At 37.4% G+C, this 16,753-nt stretch overlaps 2 protein-coding genes across 12 annotated transcripts in view; both read right to left on the bottom strand.

Annotated features, from left to right (window-relative positions):
* LOC111867397 (rab3 GTPase-activating protein catalytic subunit) overlaps nucleotides 1-1,354 on the bottom strand; it is a 189,328-nt gene extending 187,974 nt beyond the window's left edge. For 2 of the 3 annotated variants that reach the window (XM_023857211.2, XM_023857209.2), the window contains exon 1: nucleotides 1,000-1,353. In XM_023857211.2, coding sequence (XP_023712979.1) covers nucleotides 1,000-1,198 — 199 coding nt within the window. In that variant the 5' untranslated portion in view covers nucleotides 1,199-1,353. Of the gene's footprint in view, nucleotides 1-999 lie in introns of all 3 variants that reach the window. The other variant, XM_023857210.2, reaches the window with a different exon arrangement.
* Nucleotides 1,355-2,370: 1,016 nt separating this feature from the next.
* LOC111867399 (TATA box-binding protein-like protein 1) overlaps nucleotides 2,371-16,753 on the bottom strand; it is a 54,318-nt gene continuing 39,935 nt past the window's right edge. For all 9 annotated transcript variants that reach the window (XM_023857215.2, XM_023857220.2, XM_023857221.2 and 6 more), the window contains exons 3-5: nucleotides 13,732-13,982; nucleotides 12,316-12,410; nucleotides 2,371-4,341 (exon numbers count right to left, since the gene is read on the bottom strand). In XM_023857215.2, coding sequence (XP_023712983.1) covers nucleotides 4,100-4,341; nucleotides 12,316-12,410; nucleotides 13,732-13,982 — 588 coding nt within the window. In that variant the 3' untranslated portion in view covers nucleotides 2,371-4,099. The remainder of the gene's footprint in view (nucleotides 4,342-12,315; nucleotides 12,411-13,731; nucleotides 13,983-16,753) is intronic.

Below are 16,753 nucleotides of genomic sequence, written 5' to 3' on the forward strand. Positions count from 1 at the left end.
TAATGCCATGTAGTAAGTGGGAAGTCAAAGAATGTTTCAGAGGAATATGTCAGCTGCATCTTCAGGGTCACAGAGTAAGTTAAGTGAGAAAACAGCATGAAGCAAGCAGCTAGTACAGAAAACTGCATATGGGAAAATCATGGCCTACAGTGGCTAGGAAGGAGCTGCTTGCTGCTTGTTTTATGCTGGTTTCTTTGCTTGGCTTACTTTCAAACCCTGAATACAGGGGTGATACATGTCCTCTAAATTGTCAGTTGTCTTCCACTGGAGAAAACTCCATTATATCCCAGACGACAGACCTCTTTAACAATTACTGCTGTGACAGCTTCAAATATACTGTCATGTATCCTGGTTGTGTGACGAGTAATTACTGGGTTCTCTGGAGTGATGGATCTATTTATTTGACATCACTATTACAAACACACTCTGTTATAACAATTCACAGACTGCATACTAATACAGTCTACCTGAACTGTTATTTCAAATACCATAGAAACCAAATTCATAACTGATGTTACACCACACAGGTGTGACATATTCTATATAAATTTCATGTTAATCTACAGCCTGATTAAATAACAATAATAATCCGATTCATCTATTTTCAGGATCCAGAGTTTGTGACACACAATCATTACCTCACATGTTAATCCAAACTACCTAAAATCAATGGTGACTTCATTTCAAAACTGCGGACTAATGGGACAGAAAGAAGCAATGAAAGAAAAGCCCCCCCACCTCAAGTGCTTAAACACAGATGGCAGGAAGACATTTCAATCCCTGTAGTTTGTCTCCACAGTAAATTACAGAAGCCTGCAGTAACCAGTTCGGACTAGCTATGAAGTATGATGCCATTTCTCAGGTATGAGGGACATTATGTTCATCAGAGAGAAAGTTCTATAAATACAAAACAATTATTTACGTTATGTTGCGACGATCTATATCAATTGTAACCATTAAATCGCTGTAGTTATTCGTAAGTTTTTCTAACCCACACACCTGCAAATGATATATTTTCTGACGTCCTTTTCCATTCTCCTTCACTGAGTTCACCCCTTTTAAGTTGCGGACCTATCTTAACCTTCGGTATCTTCCATTCCTGAATTATTTTCTCCAAGTGGGCAATGAAAATTTCCCAGTCTGTAGCTGTTGTAAAGTCATGTTGATAAAAATCTTGGTCATCTATTTCTTCGTTCATTTTGTTTCAATAAGTTGCACTCTTTAAATCCTTCAAATGCCAACCCTACTCTTCCTTTACTCGGTTATCACAATGTCGCAGATGATGTCACAGACGTCAAAACAGTCAAAATCGTCAAAATCACCTCCGATCACCGCCTTCGTTGACGTGCGTTCTGTTGCAACGCTGTTCATTTATCAGTACCAGGCCAGTACTAGGTCTCATTGCCACGGATCATCAGTTCGATCGATAACTATTGTCCCACAAGTGACCACGGATCACTAAATCACACACACACACACACACAGTTGTGGTTATCACGGATCATCAATATCGAATTGTTTGTATTTTCAACGTTTGTCGTTTGGCATTGCGCTTATAGTCCGTTTAGCGTTAGACTCACCACAATTGTCCAACAAGTGACCACGGATCACTAAATCACACACACACAGTTGTGGTCATCACGGATCATCAATATCGAATTGTTTGTATTTTCAACGTTAGTCGTTTGGCATAGCGCTTATAGTCCGTTTAGCGTTAGACTCACCACATGTTTCGGAGGGACATATTATCCCCATCTTCAGGGCCACAGCATAAACCACGCAAGAAACTAGCATGGCGCAGCAACTAAGCACAGTCCCTCCGAAACGTAATTTGACTACATGATATAATGCCAGGAAATACAATTCTTCACAACAGTGGATGTGAGAACTTCAAATCCCACTCGTATTTTTATTTGAATGGCTACAATTGTATAAAGGTATTCGAATAATAATCAAATAACTGCAATTGAATAATAGTAAATGAAAGCAGCATAAACTGTATAAAAATGGCAACAGAGTGAAATCACTCAAATGATTGCAGCAGAATGAGACCTTTTCAGTGGCTGCAAACGCATGAACCTAGTATGAAATATATGCTTGAATTTACTGTGTATTATTACATGGCACAAAACAAGTAGATGGTAGAGGCCGGATTTTTTGGAATAGGTCTTATTCTGGAAGGAAGGTGTTTCATCACCATCAGGTTTGGTCACACACATATATAAAACTGTCTGTATAAGCTATACTGAACAACTCTTTGCTTTTAAAATCAGCATTACATTACATTCATTGGTAGCCTTTCATCTACAACTTTCATGGCACCATGATCTGCGTGGCACTCAAGCATGTTATTTGGGTTAAACAAGGAAGAAAAGTAAGAGTTCTATATTTGCAAACATAGTGACAGGTTTTCAAAATCATGACACAATCCTGTATTCTGTGTACTGTAATTATGGTGTATATTATTCAAATGAACAGTGAACAAAGATAATACAAACTTCACAAATCGACTATTCTATGACAAAAATGAGTGAATATAGTGACAATCATACATGATGGAACTTAAACACTTACTACTTATATTTATAAATAAATATTGAATGCTATTAAAATAGCAAAAGCAACATATCACTTGCAACATTTTTAGTTCTCGCAACAGTGGCCACGAAGAGTACTGCCTTCTGGGATAAGATGCTGCATAACCTGGCAGAAGTTCAACTTTATGAGACTACACAGTGTCACATCTCAGAAGATAGTACTCATCAGCGTGCCACTTAGTGTGATTTCCCAGTCAGAACTACAATTGCATATTTTTCTGGTTGATCAAATGAAGATGTACCCAAATCTGGGATCAACAGGAGGAAGGAAAAGAAGTATTTCCCAATAGTGTGTACCTTACATGCATCTCCAGTAATGTAAAACTAATCTTAAACAACACATACCCAAGTGAAGCAAGTAGGTACACAGTCATGTGTATAAACACCTGGATTAAAGACACAAAATTAAATTAGTTTCCCTCTGAATCTGAAACATAATTTTAATGCTAGTTAAAAATATTTTACTACATTTCACCTTCCAGAATTGAGACTGGGATGATGACCCTGGTTCCACCATCATATGCGAAAAGGAAGCAATGACAAACATAAGCTGGAAGAAACCATGTAGATTTCGCTCAAGCATGCATGTAATAATCATAATGAAATTCAAGTTTCAATATGTCACAATCTATTGCATTCTTAGCACATGAGGAAAGTACTGTTTCCTTATTTTCATATTCACTGTTACAAAGTGACAAAGGTGGAAAATCAGTTCCATGATAAAACTATGTTGAACACTTATTATGTGACATTTCAAATATATGTAACTGGCTCATATTACACATTTTATAGAGGTGGTTCTAGAGCTATATATTCGTTCAGCTAAACAAATGTATAATACTTCTAAAGCAAATTTGGATACTTTGGAAGGAATTGCACAGTTCCTATCTAGCCTGATTAGATACACAGACATTGCCCTAATGTCAGTTACATGGTATCACAAAGTTCATTGAATAACATGATTTCACGGCTGGTAATACATTACATTGTATATAGAAAATGCCCAAGTCTCGTAAGTTCAGAAAAACATTTTACATTTACTGTTTCAAAAGTGCAAAAAAACCTTTTGATCCCATTTTGTTCCTTATTAGCTAAATACTGTCTACCACATACAAAACGTTGGATTCATTGCTTTAGAATGTCAGTAGTGACACTAGTTGTGACCTGATAATCATTATTATGAGAAAAGCAAGAGATTTCATGTAACTCTATTCTTGACTATATGTAAATTACGATGTAAATAAATAATGTTATGCGCAGTAACAAATCAGTGAGAAAATGTTTGCCTTGAAGTGGCAATGAGTATTGTACCACAAAACACGAATATTTGGAAAATCAGGCTGGAAAATAATGAGAGACTTTTTTTTCACATCACATTACTCTGACATTCTACAGTCATACACAGTTAACAACTGTTTCATTTCAATACTTGCAGTTTGACACCATGCACACATTTTGACACACACACCCCAACACTTGACACAATGTCAACATTACATCCATCAATCCCAGCTCTTATCACTGTCACAATTCTCGTCTTCAGCATCATCAGACATAACTTCCACATCTTCCCCAAAATCATCATTGTCCTCAATTTCAATGTGTGGAAAACTGCGTTTCCGCTTCTGACCCTTACGTCGTAACTGCAATGCCAATAAATCCTCTTTCGTACGTTCCTTTCTGTATTCATAGACTAGAGGAAATATGTGTTCAATTGCTGCCTGCACATCTGCCACACTCGGTGCTGCAACAGTGAAAAGAAACTTCATTCAAACTAACAAGTCAAATAGAGTTTAAATGAGCAAACAATCCTTTCTTATTGTTCTACTTGAATAAAGTTACTGAAATGTCTATGGGAGACTGCTAAAAATAAATAATCTTGATACCAAAAAACGGTTCTAGAAAGCTGACTATATTCATAACAAGATGCTAAACTTGTCAGAACAACACTAAGTGACACTATATAAAAGGAGAAATTCTGGCAACAGTTTTCTACAAAAAGCAATTTCAACAAAAACTGTGTAATTTCACTTTCTCTTCAACTGGCACAATTTCTATGGGAACACATTACAAAACTGAATGGACAGCACTGTCCTGCATAATTACAGTCTTTATGGGCATAAATTCAAGTGGTCTTGTTCTTTATTTTAAATTCAAGCAGATCCAGATACAGGTTGAGAAGTATATTCGCAAACCACTGGATATAGAATGAATCACATATCAGAACAAATGTTCCACTTAATCACTGGAACAAGTCTAGGTAACATAATACACAGACGTAGAACACAGATGAATATGATTACAAAAAACTGAATGCAAATGAAAAACGTATTAACGTATATACAATAACATTTCTCCAGTTTGTAAAAACAATGCAACACCAGTTCTTAAGGAACTCTTAAAATTGTAGGTGTCTGTACAAGCTCTTTTGTAATTTATTAAAAAATTTAATACCAGTGTAGTAAATGCCATTTTGATACAATGATATAGATGAAGTAGGAAAATATAAATTTTCACAATGTCTGGTCTGTACATTATACATATCATATTAATAATAAAAAATTCCTATTCTTTTAAAACAAACAACAGGATTGAAAATATACATTGAGAGTTCAATGGTAAAATCTGTCTAAAGATTCCTACATGAGGACCTACTGCTATATTCTGTCATTAATAGAATAACTCTTTTTTGTAACATAAGTTTTTTGCTATTGGTATATTGACTCCAGAATATAATACCATAAGATAATATAGTATGATATAAGGAGTAATAAATCTGTGGGAACTGCCCACATTCAAGCAAATACCAACATGATACCGGTATTACCAACAGAGATATCAAGAATTGCTGTGCAGCTTCCACCGTTTGGGGCTGACAGACCAGCAGTTTGGTTTGCTCAAGCCTAAGCACAGTTCACTTTGGCCAGCATCAGTAGTGACCAGACCAAGTTCTGCTATGTGATCTCACAGTTGGACCAATGTTATGCTGCAGAAGTAGAGGATATCATCAACTCTCCACAGGAACGAGACCCCCCACACAACACTGAAGACCGAACTGGTGACTCGTCTATCACCCTCAAAAGAGCAACACATCTGTCAGTTCCTTACACTCCAGATGAGACCGCAAACCGTCCCAATTTCTAAGGCAACTCAGGAGTCTCATCCCAGACGTGCCAGAAAACTTCCTCCGCAGCATCTGGTCCAGCTGGCTACCCCCCAACGTAAGGGCCATTCTTGCCGACCAACCTGATGGCGACTTGGATGCAGCAGGCCGCACCACAGCCAGCGCTCACAAGTGTCACGCCACTCCATGACAGCAATGCACTTATGCCGCGGATCGAGGACCTCTCTCGCCAGGTGGCAGCACTCAGTACTGATTGACCCACCTTCTCTCCAACAAAATGAATCCCTGCCCCAGCTTCAGAAACCACTGCTTGGACAGCAGATCTCCTTCCTGATACAACGCTACACCCACCCTCTGCTGGTACCATCGCCACTACGGAGCCCGAGCACATTAGTGTATACAGCCCTGCTCCTAATGCCAACAAGAAAAACTATTGCAGTGGACATCAACGGCGGCACATATCCCGGTCTTGAGGAACACGAACGGTATCTACGGTCTCCTCTCGACCGACTTCGGAGGTATGGAATTCTCATCAACCCAGTGATAGGAATCATCTGAGCACCCAAGATCACCTTCCTTGGTTACAAAGCCTCTGCTGAGGGGTCCCAACTGCTGGGAGAATGATTAATCTGTCTACAAAATGGCCAACCTCCCAAAACTGCCAGTCAGCTCTGCCATTTCCTGGGCAGGCTGAACTACTACAGGCAATTTCTGCCCCACGCAGCAGTATGCCAGGCACCACATCACGACATCATCTGCGGACCCAAAGTCAAAGAGTTCCCACCCCACCACTTGGACACTGGAGCTACAAAAGTCCTTCGAAAAGTGCAAGGAAAGTTTGTTACGCACCACTCTACTGGCACACCTTGACATATTCAGGCCACTTGTACTTGTCACAGATGCCTCCACATCTGCCATGGGTGCCATGTTGCAGCAACGCGTCAAGAACCCCTGGCAGCCCCTCACCTTCTACCCCAAGAAAATCAACCCTGAGGTGAAACTACCAACTGCACCACCTCCACCTTCAACCGCGCAGCTGACATAGCACCGGCCACGGCACCACCACCACCACCACCACCACCACCACCACCACCACCACCACCACCCGTCGCACGAACTATATGCTCTGGATGCAACGTATGTTTCCCTGCTCGCTTCAGCAGCCGAGCTACTATCTCCGCGGGGGGGAGGGGGGTGATGTGGGAACTGCCCACATTCAAGCAAATGTTACAGTGACAATGCAAGTATCATTGCTTAGCAATGACGAGTAAACAGCTGTTGCTAGGCAAAGAACACAACAATATGGACAGTGACATGTTTTCTATGCTGTCCGATGCAGTGTTATATATGAGGAAGATATGGCAATGGAGGCGGGGTCGAATACCTCCACCGTTACCCTGCAAGTCGTACGAGGCAATGAAAAGGGAAGTCTCAATTCTGAGACAGCAAAATATGGTCATGAGTCCCAAGGGACTCGGAACCAAGTAAGACTGTCATGTTCATGGTATAGGACAAGGTTAAGCCAGACACAGAAAATATAAGAGGCTTAAACTTGGCGGTGGTCAAGCTTATGACCGTTCAAATTACTAAGTTTTCATTGTAGCATAAGATCTGTAAGTTAGGAATGATCTGCTCTGTAAAGCCTGTACTGACAGAGGACTTGTGTAAAGCAAAGCGTTTTCGATAACATATATGTGCAAAATATACACTTGACGAAAGGTCGAATGTATTCATAAGAGAGAGACCCATCTTCTCGTCAGAGAGGATGTTACATAAGGACTACTGCCGCAAGAGTTCAGTTGGATAACAAAATCTCTGGTCATGGGCCTCAAGGGGCCTGATGCCAAGACAAACTGACTGGCAGTAAACTGCCAGTCGTAAAGTAACTCTGACTATAAAGAAGTGTGGTGTGGGTGTTGGAAGCAGTGTCATTGTTGGTACTATACTTCAATTCTTCAAACTCAAGTTCATCTCTGTATACTGTGCAACTTATAATAAATATTATAAAACAGTTCAACAAGTGGTTGTCTCTTCATATAATGACATCTCACAAATCATTACCAGTGAGGAAAGAGAAACAAAAGGTTTGACTGATCTGACCATATAACAAACTCTCGTTAATTTGTTTAAAACATTGTCAATATGCAAATTCCAGGATAATGTGTTATCCATTACCAGACCAAGAAATTTAAAGTGAGAAACCTCAGTGAGTACATTATTGTTACAGGTATCAGTTAATACAGAATTTTTGTCATAAATTGCATACAGTGTATCTTTAAAAAATTAACAGATAATAAATTTGATTTGAACCAGCTATAGACTATTTGAAGAGTTCCACTTAGATTAATATCTAGAATATCAAGTTTTTTATCTGTAACTATTAAACTAGTATCGTCAGCAAAAAGAATGAGCATAGCTGATCCATCAATGGCCCAGGGGAGATCACTGATATACAGTAAAAACAACAGAGGTCCCAGTACAAAGCCCTGAGGAACACCATATCGAATCTCAGACCAATTCAATACTACATTATAGTGAGTTAAATTATCTTTCAAAAACACACGCTGATATCTCTCTCTTGGGTATTGGGAATAAAAGTTCTTGGAAACTCCTGTAATTCCATATATTTCCAATCTGTGTAAAGGATGTTGTGGTTGACACAGTCACAAACCTTCTCAATATCACAAAAGATCCCTTAGCTTTAGCTTTATTATTTAAAGCAGTAAGAATTTTATTTAAAAGTGAATAAACAGAATTGTCTATCAATAAACTTTGTGAAAACCATATTGATTATGATTTAGAATAGCATATTTTTAAGATGATTCAGGAGTCTATTAAACATTACTTTTTCCACAATTTTGGAGAAGGATGTTCACAAAGAAATAGGTCTATAACTTGATATTAATAATTTATCACCTTTTTATAGAGGCTTTATTACTGAATATTTTAGTCTCAGAAAATGTACCAGATTGCATTATTTTGTTGCAAATGTAATTTAAAGGTGAACTTATGTAGGGTGCACACAATTTTAACATTCTCAGAGATATTTGGTCATAGCCACAGGGATCTTTTCTTTCAAACGAGGTAATAATTTTTTCAGTTTCATTTATCATGGATAGTTTATTACGAATAGTAAGATAATTATTTGTGATAGCCTGTTCCATAAATGACAATTAGTCAGTAGCTGGTGCATTACATTGTTTACTATTTACTGAATTAGTTAATTTATTTGCTATAGAAATAAAATAATCGTTAATTAGTTCAGCAACATTTGGACCATTAAACTTCTCAATTAAGTACTGTGTATCTTCATGCTTTGAAGTTCTACCTGTCTCCGTATGGATGATTTTCCAGGTAGTGTTCAGTTTATTATGCGACTTTTTAATACAATTATCGTATGCCATTTTCTTGGCTGCAATTATAACCTAAAAAATAAAAAGCAAAGTAAAGCTATCCCTGTAACAGGACGTGAAGGCCCATAGGGTTGCGAGACGTTGAGGGTCCCACATTATCTAGACACTTGGCTCAAAGATGGCAGTAAGGTCATCAGCCTTATGCACCGGCTGCGCTTTACTCCCAAGGATAATTATTTCATTAATTCCTGGTACTCATTTCTGTTAGAGGCTGAGTGGACCCCAGGGCCATAGTGCAGCTGGAAGGGTTAGGTCAACTGAAAAAATCCAATGACCTCATCGGATCTTGAACCCCTGACCTTCCAACTTGTAGTATAGTGCCCCCGCAATTATAACCTTATTTAATATTTTACAATACCTATTGTAATATACCTTTATAAATAAACTGTCATTTTTCCATAAAGTATAAATCCTTTTTGCGTTGGCAAGAGTTTCTTATACCAAGTGTAATCCAATTTATACTAGTGTTGGCACTAACTTCGCCGACAAGCGGTGGTCGCTCAGTCGGTATAGTTCGCTTGTGGACTAAAAACACGGAGTTTGTTTTTTTTTGTCTTTGTTATATATTTATTTACTATAGGAAAAATGGAGTTAAAAGTTCTCAAATGTGTGTTCAAAGAATAATTAAATATGAGATTCACATTATTCTCACCAAAAATAGTAACCCAATTCTCATAACTTAATTGCTTTTGGAAATCAGCAATTGTAAAATTATCAAGTTTCCTATAGGAGTAAGTATGGTGTGCTTTCTTATGTAATAATGGGAGGCCTATGGTGAGTAATTCACCTTCATGATCAGACAACCAATTGTGTAGAAATGAGACAAAAAAATTTCTATCTTTAGAAGTAGCCACAAAGATATTATCAATGGCAGTACTTTTACATCTACATATTCTAGTGGGAAAGGTAATTGTGTTTACTAAGTTAAAAGTATTAAGTAGGGCATTTAGTTGCTTGACTCTAGTTGACTGTTCTAAATGATTTATATTTATGTCCCCAGAAATTATTAGATAAATTTTAGGATTACAAAGCAATTGTTCTGTGTCATTTGGCAATTACAGTACCTAAGATCACAGATTACTTCAGGTCTGTATTTATTATGTGAAGACATGCAAAGTTGCTACACTCAAATCCCAATTTAGTGAAATCTCATACTAGGTCAATATATTTTGGTCCCAATTGCAGTCAAATATAAATAGTCAATTATTACCCTGTATTTTGATTTAACTTAGTGCAAGAAATTTCTTGGCTTATGTGACAAAAATAACACTTCACATTTTCTCCTTCTGGAAAGTTTTACCACATAATCAATTAGTTTAGAAACTAATCTGGTCCTTTTATGTGACTGTACTGTATTTATTTCTTTAGAAACACTTCCCAGTTGGGGGGGGGGGTTGATGTAATATGATCTACATACAGCAAATCAGGTAAAATAAAAACCCTACTGACAGATGGCTTATGGGCTCACACCCTACTGTAAAAATGCTCAATACTGAACAAATATCATTAACAGCAGGTAGAAAGGCACAGCAAATATACCCTGGGATGCAAAGTATTGCCAATGATGTGCAACATGGACATGTAGTACCCAAATGCATATATGACATTTAATTTTATTTATGTATATGATTTGTTTAATAATGGTGTCATTAGCTTAGACTATATAGTGTCAAATGATACAATGATAAGTGAACTGCAAAGGATGTATAAGGAAGTCATCATGGACTGATTTGGGGTACTATCCTGGCATTTGCCTGGAAGGACCAACAAAAACCACAGAAATAAATCGGTCAGGGTAGCTGGTGTTTGGACCAAGATCTGAAACCAGACATCCCAAGTACAAATAAGGAGTGCTGCAAGCTCAACCATGAAGTCTGATACACAGTGTATAGCTCTAAAGCAGAAGTGGGACTCTGCCAAATGAGTCTTGCATCCTGTGTGAAGCAGATTCCACACGTACTACAAATTATCAGCATGTCATGCTTATGCAATCGTCTTCCACCCATCTCTGGAGCTGGTAAAGGGAGAGATGCAGTCCTTCATCCCATATTCATAGTGCGCAAGTCTTAGACACACTCATTTTATCCGGAACTATAGTATTTTAGTCATGAGTGGAGCTCCTCCATACCATCTTGAAAAATAACATGGCACAGTCAGAAAGTTCTAAAAGTGCTCCACATGGCACATTCTTCATGTAACCTCCCTCTCCTCACCACTGAATGACATGTATTAAATGACAAGGTGAGATCTGTACTGGAAGCACAAGAGCTGATGGTGATGGCACCATTTTTCTCACAGAAAATGGAGCACAGTATGGCCAACACGATATATAAAGCTTTCTGCAACCTGAAATTGCTATGTGCTGGCACACTCTTTACTCCCCAGTGTCATTACTCATGTTAATTACTCTTTGGTTGCTTGGGTGGCAGAATCACACCAGAGACTCCAGTTTGGATCTACAGATATCGTCAACATGGATGTGAAGGTAACGGTAAAGCTGTCCCTCCATTAAATTAAGCACCATGCCATGAAGATGTACAGGATGAGAAAGAGATCCATCTATTCTAAATCTTGACATCAGATTGAGGTACGTCACCCACCACTTTATCTGAGGTTCAGAATGGATATGAGGCTTGATGGGTCCCAGAGCCAGTATAGGTGCAATGAGGAAGGAAAAAATCATACCATCAAATGATAGGATATGTGGCTATAAATTTTAAGACAGCCCAGCTGAACTTGAGGCCAACATCTTAATCCAGGACCTTGGACATACAAAGCAGAATCACTACCCGCATGATTACGATGACAGGAAAACAATCGGAGAGAACTGTACCTTCTTGGTGGTGATTATGTTGAGTTGGGGGGGCAGATGGAAGTAAATTACTACATATCCCTTGTTTTCACTTATTACTTCTGCATTCTGTACAGATCATCTTCAAGAAACTTCTGAAATGCATACTGTATATCTCCAATGGAATGGATATATTAATTCAAAGTGCAGGGCCAGATGCTTGTAAGCAAGGCTACAAGTAAGGCACTGGCACGTATCAAACTATATGGCATCACATTCCAGAAGATATAATCTTAATACCTGTGTGTGAACCTCAAATCTATCATGTTTGCTATTCTCTATGGCTGCTACCAAATTCAAGTCCTACCTGGTACCACCATAGAAACTCACCTGTTACAGTAACACTACCAGTTGAGAAGATTTTAAGAGTTGCTTTGGGTTGAGTCAGTTTGTATGTCACACCAGGGTGAAGTTCTGGCTCGTAACTAGAAAGAAAGTATCATTTGCCTGAAAATACATTAATGTAACATAATAAAATCACTAGTGAAGACATGCTGAGATTTTCACCACTTCACTAACATAAATCTCACTGTTCCAAAGAAGGAAAACATTCTTTTCTCTGAAGTTTTAAGAGGTTAAAACCTTAGTTTTGGTTCACAAGATCAATATATTTAATAAATTATTATAACATATTAAACATAACACTATATCAATTTGACATTTTTTATGGAATTTAGGTGCTCTATTCAAATCATAACAAACTAACAAAAACTCCGTGGCTTTAGTCTGCAAAGGACCTATACCGACTGAGTGACCACTGCTTGTCAGCAAAGTTAGTGCCAACTTTAACGGATATAGGATGTTGCGTGGTCAGCAAAATGAACATCAACGGCCATTAATTTCAGTTTTCTAGACCAGAACCACTATTTTTCCATTGAAGAAGCTCCTCAATTATCCTCACAAGGCTGACTGGACCCTGTTCCAGACCCACTATTTCTCAGAAAATCAGGTAGCACCAGGAATCGAACCCAGAATGTCTGGATCTGACTAGACCACAGGGTCAGTCCTATTCAAATCATAACATTTACTAATTACATGTGAACTGAATTTATGATTTTGGTATTGCTCCTTGTTATATATCTTCGTTTGTGTAAATTTAAATTCAAAATATGTTTTGTTACCTCATCCTGTTCCTTTATCAAACCAGTAACACAGAATTGTATTTCTACGCACTACTGCAAGTTAAACATTTGTGATCTGACATTTCAAGAGTTAACACATAAAACAATGACCAATAATCCCATACATTTAATGAAATAAAAGAAATTTTTTTTTTACTGATATTCCATTAAACAAGTAATTATAATAAAGGTAGGAATTCCTACATCAGAACTTCACTTCTTTACAAGAAATATATTTCTTGCATTTTCATGCTCAGCTTTAACCTCAAAGTTCAAAACAAACAATGAACCAAAAAATATGCTCCTATTAACTCTTGACAAGTTGACTAGGATGAATCAACTGTTTGACAGTATGTACTGGAAGAACAAAGCACCAACAGAAGCTATTATGAATGATTGAACAGTTCTTCTAATCAACTATACTTACTGTAATGTAGGTACAATAGAAATTCTCTCGATGTCTAATCATGAAATGGCACTTAACAGAAAAATCCACTCTATCAGACAAAACTCCTTCACAATTAATACTAATTATGTAAAGGTGGTTTAATTTTGAATGAATGCTTTCTAAGACAGGAGGAATAAACAAATCATAAAACTAACAAAATTACAAGATGGTTCTTACTCTGCATTTTCTTTGTATCGTTCTGAAAAAGCTGTAATTTTGATTGCAAAGGGCATGGAACACGTCCCCAGCACATTGACTACCCTAAAATTAGTAAATCGTGCTTTAAAGCCAAGTTTCTGCAAACATCGAGCAAACCGCCTTGCTGCAATTTTTGCTTGCTCTTCACTAGTAGCTCCAGTACATGTTACTTTCCCTGATGACCACATAGAGGCAGTTGTGTACGGTTTCCTCAATTTCATCGTGATCATCTGCACAAAAGAGAGGAAAACATAATTCTTAAGAAAAAGTGTACTCCAGTTACAGGACACGGAAGATTACAAACATGTTCTCTGCAATTCCACATCCAACATTAATCTTGACAGTCATTTAATAAAAAGAGAAATCTAGTACTGAAAGGTAATCAGCAGTAGAGTTCACGGTTATTGTCTCCTGGGATACGATGTCATGTAGTCCAGTAGAAAGGTTTCATTTGATATGCTATTTCTGTCTTCAGGGTAGAAGAATCTACCTGCACAAAATCATACTCCAGATGTCATCTTCATATTCACAATTGGATCCTCTAATAAAGTTCACCATAAGGCCAATTCCTGACATAACAATACATTACAGTTCTTGAGACCATAACCTATTTCTCAAATATCAATTTTAGTATGATCTAAATCCTGCATATGACAATTGCTACAGAAGATAATTATACTTGCCACAGAACAGATTTACACAAAGTTCTACATTAATTTTTTCCAGCAGAATGTAAAGCACATCCCTTGTCACCATAAAATGTCATCATATTGCAGACAGAGGAAATGGTCAACAAGTATGATCATTAGCTGCAAATATAATTAAAAGCTAAGGGCTGTCATCTAGCCTGCAAGCTGGGCTGTGATAAAACTTAACCATAAACAATCCACATTAAAAAATTCAGGACAATCAAATTCTTTTAGAATGACAACAGTGATATCTGAAGGATACAAATAATTGGAAACTGGGTTTTTCAGTCAATAAAAATCTCAGAACTGCAGTTAAAACAGTAGAGTCTGCTGAGTGAGTTATTCAGTTTGTAATCCTTCACTACTGATGGTAGATTAATACTACTGTAAATGTGCATGCCTGAATGAAAATAAGAGTCATGAAAAGGGCAGATTTTATGACAAATCTGATCACTTCTGCAGACACATTTTGAAAACTACTACAGTAAAAGCTGTGACACCTGGCACTGTATGGCCTGAAAGGTTCTATTAATCACAAATTGGAAGGGAAGTTTGTATTACATTATTTAAGTTGCTCAAAGGAGACTACTAATGGGGTCAATTTACATAACCAAACAGTATCATTGCGAACATCAGAATATGTAACTCTGTGCTGTGAAAATGATGATTAAGTGTGAAATATTGGTATATTTTGCATGACTTCATACTTTTAAATTGGCAAGCTAGCTCAAGTGGTAATATCTATGACCTGTATTCACGAGTTCTCAGTTCAAAACTAGGACACTCACTATCTTCCTACTAAGAATTTTTGTGATTTTCCTCAGTCCCTCCAGAGGATTGCCAGGACTGTACCTCAAAGAGGGTATTATTACTTCTCCCACATCCTTTCTGCGTCATTATTCAATACCATTTGACACTATAAAATGTGGGATACAGACAATGTGTTTTAATAAATCACAACTAAAACAGAATATAAAATCTAATTTTTTGAGCTTGTATTCATTCAAGCTGATTCACTGGCCTTCACTTTTTTAAATTAATTTCAGTCATTTAAAAAATTCCATATATTTGTAATCGCAAATTATGTCTAATGCATACAGAAGAAAGTCATCTATACTAACATCACAGGCTATTTAACAGTATTACAAAAGGAAGGTATAAATGTTTAATGCATATTACAGTGCTGCATTAACAATGAATGAAATGTGACAGGATCACAAGTGCCTTTGTCAGGAAGATGGTATGCTGCACTTTATTGCGTCAGAGCAGCACTTTTCTGGAGTTAATAAGGAAATTTCTCAAACAGACTCAGTGAGGACAGCTCTCTGTGAGCATTTAAAAATCGTTATCTCCTACTTATATATCAAAAGTGTTACACATTATACGAACAAGAGCATATAAAAATGTAATAGGAAACCAATGCCAATTCATTAAGCTGATGGAAAGTTCACTGCCTTGCACACAATTTTCATGCAATATTACACACACATAAGATCTAAGAGTTTATGATGATGGTACATTAACAGAAATATGTTTCTGGACATAATCCACCATCCTGCTTTTATTTAAAATACAACATTTCGATGACTGGATTCTGTCTCCAACTCTAGGGAAAACATATTCAGTTTGGCCCAAGTGATAGAGCTAGTCTGTACCTCCAGACTAGCTCTATTGATCGGCCCAAACTGAGTAGGTTTTACCTGAAGATGGAGACAGAATCCAGTCTCAGAAACGCTGTGTTTTAAATAAAAACAGGATGATGGATAATGTCCAGAAACATAACATTTGAACATTACATGTTATCTCTGGATTAAAAAATATGTGATTCCAGGTGTGTCAGATCATATTGAAGTACAACAAATCAAGTTCAGAAGTGAAAGGATGTTTAACAAGCGACTTCCTTTCTTGTACAAGAAAAAATGCAAAGGTTACTTGAAAGCTAAATGAAATCCTACTATGCATGATGAAATGAAAGAAACTGGGCAGGAAGTGGTCATGCCCTATTTCAAATACAATACTGGAATTTGCCTATGACTGAGAAAAACTATCAAAATCCTGTCAGGATGGTCAAAAATGCCATAAAATTAAACAGGAGCTCCAAAAGTGAAGTTTTTGATACAGAAATACACATATAACTTAGATTTCCATTGCAGTGCTTGTTCAGATTGTGGTCTTCTGGGATGTGACAGTATGTAGTTTTATATGTGGATACCACTGTTTCGAAGGAACATGGGGCCTCCACCTTCAGGGTAACATGCATCTTTCCTGCAACCTGCCTGTATAATTTAACATTCTTATCCTACACACTTAAA

Source organism: Cryptotermes secundus, unplaced genomic scaffold, assembly GCF_002891405.2.
Source record: "Cryptotermes secundus unplaced genomic scaffold, Csec_1.0 scaffold397, whole genome shotgun sequence".
NCBI classification, from domain to species: Eukaryota; Metazoa; Arthropoda; class Insecta; order Blattodea; family Kalotermitidae; genus Cryptotermes; species Cryptotermes secundus.